General features: G+C 42.0%; 1 protein-coding gene across 1 annotated transcript; it reads right to left on the bottom strand.

Moving 5' to 3' along the window:
* Positions 1-3,472: 3,472 nt before the first annotated feature.
* On the bottom strand, positions 3,473-5,903 carry LOC106338063. Its single transcript, XM_013777123.1, has 3 exons — positions 5,798-5,903; positions 4,106-5,432; positions 3,473-3,575 (listed from the first exon to the last, which is right to left on the bottom strand). Exons 1-3 carry the CDS (start codon positions 5,901-5,903, stop codon positions 3,473-3,475), a joined length of 1,536 nt encoding a protein of 511 aa, XP_013632577.1.
* Positions 5,904-12,092: the final 6,189 nt, after the last annotated feature.

Genomic DNA, 12,092 nt, shown 5'->3' on the forward strand with positions numbered 1-12,092 from the left:
TATGACGGCTTAAGGGCAGAAGAGTAAAAGCGTAAACCGACCTTGGAGCTAGTATATAAGAAGTCCTAGGCGAGGAGCATGAGGGGGAACACTTTTAGACTCAGAACTCTCTACACTTAGAAACTTAGGCTTATTTCTCGACAAGTTCGGTTTCTATGACTGGCACTCAATCACTAGACGAACTCGCCTAGGCAGTTCGATCTCTTGTCCAGCTCTACCAATTGAACTACGTTCGGCTTGATCCTCGAAAGGGGTACGTAGGCAGCCTTTCATAAGGTTCAGTCCGAAATCAATCAAAGCCTTTTAGATATCTTTTTCGTCTTTTGTTATCGAGCTGCGACTCAGCTAGGATTAGGGTTTTATGTTGCTAGAACTAGGTAACTCGCTGACGGCCCCTGCGGCCAAAGCCTTTGCATCCTCTTGTAATGATCGCAACGCTCTTACGCGAATTCGAAATAAGATCTACTTTCTTTGTAAATTCGTTTTATCATGTTTTCTCATATTTTCCGCATTTATTTGGTTACTTGTCGTTGGCTCTCGCAGAGATCCGGGTCCTCTGGAAAATTAGGGTTTTCCTAAGTTTCCTTATTTTACGAAAATCGACAGTGTGAATTTCGGTTCCCACAGGCTGTCGTGGAGCGGCTTCGGTACCTTGCTGCCATGCCCCGCTCCAACTCCGTTTAAATTTTTGGATTTTAACGTGCGACTCCCGCGCCCCCTGCGTCTCCCCGTGCTGAATCGTTGCCTGAACCTTCGAGTCGTGGCGCGACGTCGAGACCCTGTTGCCATCACCTCGCTCCGAACTCGATTATAAACTTTGTTTTGACGCGCAAGTACCAGACCCCGCTGCCATCACCCCGCGCCAACTTTGGCTTCCATTTTTTAGTTTTGACGCGCGGTTTCATCACCTCGCAACACTAGCTCGCTCCAGGTAAGCTAGAGCTGTCGACACGCAGAGCGACCTCTAGACCTCGCTGCGTCACCCCGCGATGAGATGCTTCTAGTCGACCAGTTTACGGCGCGACGTGCTCACCCTCGCTCTAGTGCAATTTAACTTAAAATTGATCCTTCAACTTTCTGGAGACCGGTTTTACCCACAAAACTTGATATGAACTCGTCTCACTGATCAAAAAGTCCTAAAAAGAAATATGTACAAGGATAGTCATGGGATTTTCTCCCAAGTGAGCTTGTTTTAAGTCTCTAGCTTGACTTTGTTCCCTTTTGGCTAGGCGGAGATGGGGTCGGAGAGTGGAATTGAGATTCCTTCCTCCTCTGTTGTGGTTCCCATATAGAGCTTAATCCTCTGCCCATTCACTGTAAAGTCTCCACCATTTTTGTTTCATAACACAATTGCTCCATATGGCCTAACTTCCTTGATCTTGAAATGATCGGACCATCTAGACTTGAGATTTCCGGGAAACAACTTCAGTTTAGAGTTGTAGAGAAGCACTTGATCTTCAGCAATGAACTCTTTCTTCAAGATCTTCTTGTCATGAAAAGCTTTGGTTTTCTCGTTGTAGATCCTTGAGTTCTCAAAGGCATCCAGTCTAATCTCATCAAGCTCACTGAGTTGGAAAAGTCTTTTCTCCTTGGCACTCTTGATGTCAAAATTCAGCAACTTAACAGCCCACAATGCCTTGTACTCAAGCTCAACTGGTAGATGACAAGCTTTTCCATACACAAGGTTGAAAGGTGTGGTTCCCAAAGGAGTCTTGTAAGCTGTTCTATAAGCCCAAAGTGCATCATCAAGCTTGTCAGACCAGTCTTTCCTTTTAGTTCCCACAATCTTCTCTAGAATAGAGTTGATTTCCCTGTTGGAGATCTCAACTTGCCCACTTGTCTGAGGATGGTAAGGTGTTGCCACCTTGTGCTTCACACCTTTCTTCTTGAGAAGACCTTCAAACAGCTTGGAGCCTCCATCACTGATGACAACTCTTGGAACTCCAAACCTTGGAAAGATGATGCTTTTGAACATCTTGATCACCACTCTAAAATCATTGGTGGGACATGCTACAGCTTCCACCCACTTGGAGACATAGTCAACAACTACAAGGATGTACTTGTCGCCAAAAGAAGATGGGAATGGTCCCATAGGGACCATCACCTCCACTTCTAGAATTGGGTTTTGAGGCATCTCATTCCTTTTGGTGATGGTCCCTCTCCTTTGGCATGAATCACATTTAGAGACAAAGTCTTGAGTGTCTTTGAACATGTGAGGCCACCAAAACCCAGCTTGTAACAACTTTGAAACAGTCTTGAAAGTAACAAAATGACCTCCATAGGATGATCCATGACAGTGTGTAAGGATCCCATCAACTTCTTCTTTAGCTACTACTCTTCTATAGAGTTGATATCTACAAAGTATGTAGAGGTAAGGCTCATCCCAATAGTATCTCTTCACATCTTTGTAGAACTTCTTCTTGGCCAAGACCCAATGGCTCTCTTCCACAAGCTAAGTAGTTCACCAAATCATCATACCAAGGACCTTTCTCTTCAGTTGCCTTCACTTCTTCAAGCTTCTTTCCAGTTTCACAAACTGCTACTACTGCTCTAATAGCCATGATCTGTTCTTCTGGAAGCCCTTCATCAATGGGGATCCCACACTCAATCTTTAGTCTAGACAAGTGGTCAGCTACACCATTCTCAACTCATGGCTTGTCTTTGATCTCAAGATCAAACTCTTGTAGTAGCAAGATCCACCTCAACAGTCTTGGAAGCATCCTTCTTGGCCAAAAGGTGTCTCAATGCAGCATGATCAGTGTAGACTATGACTTTTAACCCAACCAAATAGCTTATGAACTTTTCAAAGGCATACACAATGGCTAACAGCTTCTTCTGAGTTGTAGCATACTTCATTTGGGCTTCATCGAGAGTTCTACTTGCATAGTAGATCACATGAGTCTTCTTCTCTCTCTTCTGACCAAGGATAGCTCCCACAACATAGTCACTAGCATCACACATGATCTCAAAGGGAAGATCCCAATCTGGTTGCTGCACAATGGGGGCACTAACCAGCTTATCCTTCAATGTATTGAATGCTCCAAGACACTCCACATCAAAGTTGAAAGCAGCCTCCTTGCATAGAAGCTTAGTCAATGGTATAGCTATCAAGGAAAAGTCTTTGATGAATCTTCTATAGAATCCGGCATGACCAAGGAAGCTTCTAATGTCTTCCACTGTCTTTGGAGGAGCTAACCCAACCATCACATCAATCTTGGCCTTGTCCACCTCAATCCCCTTCTCTGAAATCTTGTGTCCAAGCACAATCCCTTTCTTAACCATGAAGTGACACTTCTCCCATTTCAGCACAAGGTTGGTGTCCTCACATCATTTTAGGACCGTGCAAAGATTCGACAAACAAGCAGAAAACGAAGATCCGTAGACAGAGAAGTCATCCATGAACACCTCCACAACATCCTCTATAAGTTCAGAGAAAATAGACATCATGCATCTTTAGAAAATGGCTGGGGCATTACATAGCCCAAATGGCATCCTTCGATAAGCAAAGGTACCATAAGAGCATGTGAAAGTCGTTTTCTCTTGACCATTTGGATGTATGGGGATTTGGAAGAACCCTGAATACCCATCAAGAAAACAATAATAGGGATGATTGGCAAGTCTCTCTAGCATTTGATCAATGAATGGCAATGGAAAATGATTCTTTCTAGATGCTGAGTTAAGTTTTCTATAATCTATGTACACCATATGTCCCGTTATTGTTCTTGTTGGAATTAGTTCATTCTTATCATTTTTAACTACTGTTATTCCACCCTTCTTCGGGACAACATGCACGGGAGACACCCATTTGCTATCTGAAATAGGATAGATTACACCTGCATCTACGAGTTTTAGAATATCTTTCTTAACAACAACTTTCAAGTTGGGGTTCAACCTTCTTCGATGTTCTATAGAAGTCATAGATTCATCCTCTAGATGTATCCTATGCATGCATAAAGGAGGTGATATCCCTTTAATATTATCTAGTGAGTAGCCTATTGCTTTTCTATACTTTTTAAGTTCATTCAAAAGTTTAGCCAATTCGTTTTCATTCAGTTCACTGCTCACAATGACAGGATATGTCTCATTAGGTCCAAAAAATACATACCTTACACCAAGGGGGAGAGGTTTAAGCTCCACTTTTGGTGCTTTTAGTTCACTCCAATCATCTTCTTGGAGGTTCTCTTGTTGATCAACTGAAGCAGCATGATGAACTTCTTGTGGAAGCTCTATGAAGTTGTCTTCTCCACTTTTCTCCTTGTGGCAGTCTAGCATCCTCACATACCTTGCACTCTCCTCATCTTCAATCAATTGAGTCTCTCTATCAACTGTTAGGGCATGTTGAAGAGAGTTCTCAATAGCTAATTCCTCCAAATACTCTTCAGCTAAAGCTTCCATCTCCTCAATGTAGAATGCTTGGCTTTGGGTAGTGGGCTTCTTCATCACCTCCTTGATGTCAAAATGCAGGATGTTCCCTTTGCCAAGATGAAGATTAATCTTCCCTTCCTTAACATTCACAACAGCTCCTGCTGTAGCCAAGAAAGGTCTCCCCATCAAAGGATCTGTTGGTTCTTCATTCATCTCCAACACTACAAAATCTGTAGGAATTTCACAATTTCCAACCATAACAGGGAGATCTTCTAGGATACCAATGAGAATCTTCGCTGAGCGATCAGCTAGCACAAGAGAAAGTCTACACTTCTTGTATTGTGTAAACCCAAGCTTTTTAGCAGTGGAGAGAGGCATAAGGCTCACACTTGCTCCCAAATCACAAATACACTTCTCAAAAGCTAATTGCCCAATGGCACAAGGTAGAGTGAAGCTTCCTGGATCTTCAAGCTTCTTGGGGATGGTTAACCACTGTATAATGTCACTGCATTCATGGGTGAGAAGTACCATCCCTTCCATCTCTTTCTTCTTCTTGGTTACATCATCCTTGAGGAACTTGCTGCACTGAGGCACTAGCATGAAGGCATCAATAATGGGTATGGTGATCTGAACCTCACTCATTTGCTTCTCAAACAAGGCTTTGTATTGCTCCAAAAGCTGTCTCTTGAATCTACCAGGGAAGGGAATTTTTGCTTCATATGGAGGAGGAATGAATGGAGCTCCTTTTGATGAAGTAGCAGCTTCATTCTTGTTCACAATCTTCTTTTCTTCTCCAACCTTTCCTTTCCCTTTAGCTTCAACTATCTTCTCCAAGATCTTTTCATTAGTTTTCTCATCCACAATAACTACATCATCATCCACATTGATGACCACCTCTCCATCTTGCTTCTCATTATCCCTAATGAGAGTTCTAGGAGGCAATTGTTTACCACTCCTTAGGGTGATGGATTTCATTGTCTCCTTGGGGTTTTGCTCAGAAGTTCCGGGAAGTGATTTCATAGGGCGTTTTGAGTTACTACTCATAGAGGCAAACTGGTTCTCCAAAACTTTGAAGTTGGAAGCAAGGTTTGAGAACTTGTTGTTGAGATCATTGTAGCTTCCATCAACTTTGGTGTGAAGGTTCTTCAGCTCATATCCAATGTGCTTCTCACTTCTAGTTTGAGACTCCAAGATTTGTTTTAGCATTGTATCAGTGCTACTCTCTTGTGTAGTAGAGGTAGAAGAGCTGGCTTGACCTTGTGTAGACTGATTTCCTTTGGAGGGGAAGCCTTGAGAGTAGTTTGTCTAACTTGGTAATCACCTTGTTGGTTGTTGTTGTAGAAAGGTTTTTGTTGGTAGTTGTTGTACTGAAAGTTAGGATCCTTCTTGTACCATGTCTCATTAGCATTCACAAAGCACAACTCTTCTTGACCTTCTAGACCATCAACTTCATTAAGCACAGCAGTCCCTTCTTGTTTTTTCTCACCAACAAAGTTCACCTTCTCTTGTTGAGCTCTATCCAAGAGAAGCATATCCATCTTTTCTTATAGAGCCTTTAACTTTCTCTTGGTGTTTGTATCATCACCTCCACTGCCTATGTTGCTTCTATCATGTTCATCACTGTAGACTGAATCACTCTTAGCCATGTTCTTTACAAGCTCCAAAGCATCTGCTTCACTTCTTCCCAAGAAGAAACCATTGCTAGGAGTATCAAGCTGGCTTCTAAACTTGAGAAAACCACCTCTGTAGAAAGTACTAATCAAACTCTTCATATTGAAGCCATGATGAGGACATTGAGAGATGTAGCTGTTGAACATTTCACATGCTTCTCCAAAGCCTTCAAGATTCCTTTGATGAAATCCATAGTGGTAAGTATTCTCGCCTATCACGTGGGTGACCCGGGTTCGATCCCCGGCAACGGCGCCAAATTTGAAATGGACTTTTCAAGGGTCCAATAATCAAATCATCATAGTAATTGAGATGTCAATCCATTTCTAAGAGTTTTGAATCAAAGAGAATTCATGTTTTCAATTAAGCTAAATGCAATCAATAGATGAGGTGATTCAATCAAACTAACAAGTTTCAAGAACAACTAACAAACAACTTTCAATCAAATAGTCAAAAGGTATGGTATAGCAGCCTTTCCGAGCGAGCCTCTGGGAAGATAAAGGAGGAATCATGGGCATAGGATTTTGATTTCAGATGACTAAGATTTAATCTAAAATGGCAAGGTTTCAATCAACACATTCCCCTAAGTCTAGATATCAATTATAAGCAAGTTCTCTTCCAAGATAAAAGCTCATTTACTCTCATGATCAAACATCAAATTCCTTTGGTTTGTGTCAATCAAGCAATCTTTAAGAATGGATCATTCAATTTTCCTAACTCCCCTAACATCAAATCCCTTTGGTAGGGTAAGCTAAGAGCATGTTGAGTTGACTCAGATATTTCATCGAACACCTTCCGGGCAATGAAATGTCTAGAGTTCTAAACCAGAATGGACAACTCTAACTTACCATTAAGATCACTCAATCAAGCAAGGAAACATATTAATCTACTCTAAACATTCTAGATCATCACTTAATCATCCTAACTCATGAATCCAAAGATGACTACTCACTCATTATCATGATAAACACTAGATCATTGGTTGATCTAAGTCTAAACATGATTAATGATCAAAGAAATCAAGTAAACACAAGAGAAATTGATCAAGATTAGATATTTCACTTAAAGGTGGCTTTTTGATTAGATAGAAAACAAGATAAGATCCTCACATTAGGTTTAGAGAGTATTTATATGACTTCTAAAACCTAATGAGCTCAGTCAACAACTTGAAATGCCCAAATAAAACATAAATTTTCGATCAGAAGAAGAGAAACGCGCGCGGGGAGGTCAGGTCGCTCTGCTTCCAGAGCGGGTGCTTCACCCCGCTGCGGGACGTCGCTCCAGATGTCAGCTTCGTTCCTTCGTTTTTGCGCGCGGGCTACAGACCTTGCTCCGTCTTGGTCGCTCCGACTCTCAAGAGTTGTCGACGGGGTGTTGGTTCGGAGCGGGTTCCGAACCCCGATGCAAGAGGTCGCGCTGGCTTCGTTTTGTCTGGAACGGGTGTCGTAGGTCGCTCCCATTGCCCGCTCCGGTGCTCTACTCGCTCAAACAACACTTTCCACTCCCTTTTTGATCCCAAATGCTTACAAGTAACTCCAAGAACTCCAATGGACACTCCAACACCTGATAAAGACTTATGCAATGCAAAAATGAAACTAAAATGCACAATCTCTAATCTAAATGATCAAAACATGCAAGAATGAAGAGTTAAAACAATGTAAATGTGCAAGATATCAACTGGATCGGGTCGGATTTTGTTAATCTGATTTAAGTTTATCAAATTACAAAATGATCCCATTAACTAATCCTAAAATCAATTAAATCCGATTATGATGTTGCCACCATATTAAATTTTACTTCGTATATGTGGCATGTATTAACATAAACATGGTGTAGTTATTGACATATTCCAAGACATGAGATGGTTTCCACCATATTAGTCTATACTTCGTGTTGCTAAGAAACTTTTTTCCAAAAGATAATCACAAATTTTTTTGCAAATTTAATGTGTTTTATTGAAATGCATAAAAAATCTAAAATATGTAATATTTTAAAACGGAGGAGCACTATATTTGGTAAATATGTAATATTTTAAAACGGAGGAGCACTTCATTGCGTGCTTCTTGCGTTTGGCTGCTTTGCTAGCCTTAACACGAGGAGGCCTAACATCTTCCTCGGCAGGCACCTCCTCCGCAGGTTCCTTCCTTTTCTCCTTTGCACCATCTTTCGACAATGAGTGTGATCTCCATTTTTGATCAAACCTAAGCTCCCTCCAACAATGTTCAAGACTGAACTTGACATGATAGTCATTAAAGAAGATGTCATGGGCAGCCTTCATGACATCATTCTCATTTTGGCCACTCGCTTGCTCCTTCAAAGCGGCTTCATGGCTTCCCACAAACTTGCACACCTGCTCATTCACCCTTCCCCACCTCTGCTTACATTGACTCCACTCCCTAGGAATGGAGCCAATGAGCAGAGGGCTAGCATTGACATACTCCTCTATTCGCTTCCAAAACTTAGCTGCCTCTCATTACTCACGATTGGATCTTTGCTGGTGTTCAACCAAGCACTGATCAGCACAACGTCTTCCATGGTTGTCCACTTTCACTTTGACGCAGGTTTAGGAACCTCAGAACACCCTAAGTCTATTGTTTGACTGCTCTGGGAAGCTAGTAGGTTAACCAACCCGGGAGAGTTAAGGAAAAAATGATCCATTTTGATTTTCGATAAATGGGTTTAAAATTTGGTTTGTGTTTTCAGATGTGGATTGCCTATGATTTTAAACTAGTTTTAGCTTTGAAAGGACAAAAAATTAAACATACTCTAACTACCAACCATTGATTAAAGTTAATTAGAAAACAACTACTACACAGAGAGCATTCAATAAACATCAAATCAGTTTTTAAAACTCAACCATTCATTATGCTACCAACCAAAACAAAACTACACGGATTTGAAACTCAACCATTCATTAACATTCATTACGCAACTACCTAGTTCAGTTCAAGTTCAACTCTACCTAGCACTCGAACTAATTAAGCTTCAGTGTTACCTTTTGTTTTCAGTCGAAGCAGAGCTTCTCCAAGTCCGCGACCTGCACAGAGAGGTTATAAACCTGCCCAGTGAGGTTATCAACCTCCTGATTGAGGGCTTTAACCTCTGCCTGGACATGGAAACAACAATCACACTGTGTTAGTCAGTTAATAAAAAATGAAGGAAAATATTACAAATTAAAAAAAAAAAATTTGGAAGTCACTTTACCTCCAGTCTCTCAATCTGATTATTGACCTCCGGCACCCACTTGATCACCAGCTCAACCTCCTCCACACGCTTAGTGAGGCGTTCGATATGCTCCTGTACACCAATCACCCAAGGCTGACGGTAATGAAACCCATCAGCCTTGTTAACAACAAAAACACATATGAGAATCTCGTTTGAAAACAAAAATAAATGGAAAGAATTTAATTGAGAAGAAGCGCTTACCTCGTAGTTTTTTCAGGTGAAGAATCGCTTCCCAGGAAGAGTGTCGTAGTCGTCCTTCCCCCGAACCTCGTCAATGATTCTCCCACCACAGGGACACCTTGTCGGAATCCCGTATTCTGAATCAGCCACGTATCCTTGCATATTGATGAACTCCTTGTGCCTCTTTGTCTCTCTTCTCTCTTCTGCAGGATCCATCTGTACCAAAAAAGCTAAGATTAGAACACAATCAACGGTTAATCGAAACTAGAAACTCGATTTCAAACCCTAACTAGAAACCCCCAAATTGATTTCAAATCCCCGATAAACGAACCCTAAATGGAACCCGCATGAAGATTTCAAACCATAAACCAAAACCCTCGTATCGATTTCGAACCCTACATCGAAACCCCCAAATCGATTTTCAACCGAGAACGCTTTCGACCCCAAATCGATTCAATCAAACCGTCAAAGTAGTCGATACTGACCTGAGATCGTCTAGGAGAGAGTCCGATGTCGATTAGATCGAAAAAATATCCGGCTGTCGCGTCGCACGAGAAATCGCCTCCGAGAGAAAGAAACCCTAGCTTTCGAAAACAGAAGAGAAAATGATTCTTCTCACGCGAAACCCTATTTTTCTCGCATTCAACGCGATAACGCGTAGCCACTGCCTGTTCGACGCGTGGCTTGAACCCGTATCATACGGGTTTACTCGCAAGAGCCGGATCACCAATTTAAACCCATTAATTCTTTTCTTTCTAATTTCCGGACCTATGAACTCAAACCCATGAACCTCTTTAAAACCGCTGATGCGGATGCTCTATGTTGGGTCCCTCCTAGATGGAGAGAACCAAGTGGACATGAGACATAATAATAATTCTCATGACCCTTTGCACTGTAGACTCACAATAATAGAGTTTAGAGAGAGAGACAAAAGAGAGAAAGAAGAGAGAAGGAGGAGAAAACTCGTCAGGCTATTTCAAGACTAGTATTGGAGGATCAAACGGAACTTAATCGGGCTGATATTTTGTGGGAAGCGTCTTCAGTCAGTGGGTTAGAGATTCACCGAAGGGATTTGGATTTCAACGGTTGGATCTTCTGTTGTCTGGGTTTTAGTGAAGCTGGTCGTCACAGTTCTTCAGCGAGACAGTCTTGGGTGTTTGGTAAATCCGACGGTGAGATCTTCTCTTCTTGAGCTGAAATTTGGCGGAGGTATTTTTGACTTGTTTATCTTGGATATGTATGGTTGTTATTTGCTTGTGTGAAAGATGGAAAATATGAGCAGGATGATAGGCTTGAATGGTGCTAACTATCATCTATGGATGAGCAAGATGGAGGATTTGCTCTTTGTTAAAGAATTCCATGTTCCAGTCTTCGAGGAGCAGAAACCTGAGAAGAAGACGGATGAAGAGTGGAAGCTGCAGCATCGCCAAGTGTCTGGGTTGATAAGGCAGTTGGTAGATGATAATGTGTTGCATCACATTGAGACTGAGACAGATGCTCGTTCTTTGTGGAAGAAGCTGGAGCAGTTATATGCTAGGAAGACCGGAAACAACAAGATGTACATGATCAAGAAGTTGATTGAGCTGAGGTATCAGGAGGGGACTCCGATGACAGATCACTTGAATGCGTTTCAGGGATTGCTCAACAAGTTGTCTGATATGGGCATCAAGTTTGATGATGAGATTCACGGTCTGTGGCTTCTCGGTACTTTACCGGACTCTTGGGAGGTTTTCAGGATGTCTCTTTGCACCTCCGCGTCGGAAGGTGTTATTTCGATGGATTCAGTGAAGAACAGTGTTCTTAATGAGGAAGCATGAAGGCAGTCGAATGCTAGAAGTTCGCGTTCAAATGTCTTTGTTACTGAGTCAAGGGGGAGAAGTACAAGTAGAGATCCCAAGAGAGACAAAAACAGGAGCAGGAGCAAGTCTAATAGATTTGCAAATATGGAGTGCTATTTCTGTCATAAGAAAGGGCACATGAAGAAGGATTGCTGGAAGTTGAAAAACAAGCAGAAAGGAAATCAAGAAGAAAAGGTGGATCGGGTGACTCTCACCGAAGATCAGTTTCTCATTCTTCTTGAGAGTGATGCCATTAATGTCGCATGCCAGGACACCAGTTGGGTGATTGACAGTGGAGCTACTACTCATGCTACATCACAGCGGGATTTGTTTTCTACCTATACTACGGGTAATTATGGTTCTGTGAAGATGGGGAATGATGCGATGGCTCAGGTTGCTGGCATTGGTGATGTTTGCTTGGAGACTAGTCTTGGTACTAGGCTGGTGCTTAAGGATGTTAAGCATGTTCCTGATATTAGGATGAATCTGATATCGACGGGAAGACTTGATGATGAGGGCTATTTCAGTTTGCACGGTGGTGGTAAATGGAAGCTCTCTCGCGGTTATTTGATTGTGGCTCGAGGTGAGAAGTCTTCATCCTTCTATTGGATGCAGGCTAAGGTCTCCAAAGATATTGTTAATGCGGTGGAGAATGATAATCCCATGGAGTTATGGCATAAGAGACTCGGTCACATGAGTGAGAAAGGAATGGTTGTGTTGTCTAAGAATGAGGTGATTCCAGGAATCTCTGGTTCACACCTACAGAAGTGCTCGCTTTGCTTTGCGGGAAAACAACACAGGGTATCTTTCAAGTCT

This window comes from Brassica oleracea, chromosome C4 (genome assembly GCF_000695525.1).
Source record: "Brassica oleracea var. oleracea cultivar TO1000 chromosome C4, BOL, whole genome shotgun sequence".
NCBI classification, from domain to species: Eukaryota; Viridiplantae; Streptophyta; class Magnoliopsida; order Brassicales; family Brassicaceae; genus Brassica; species Brassica oleracea.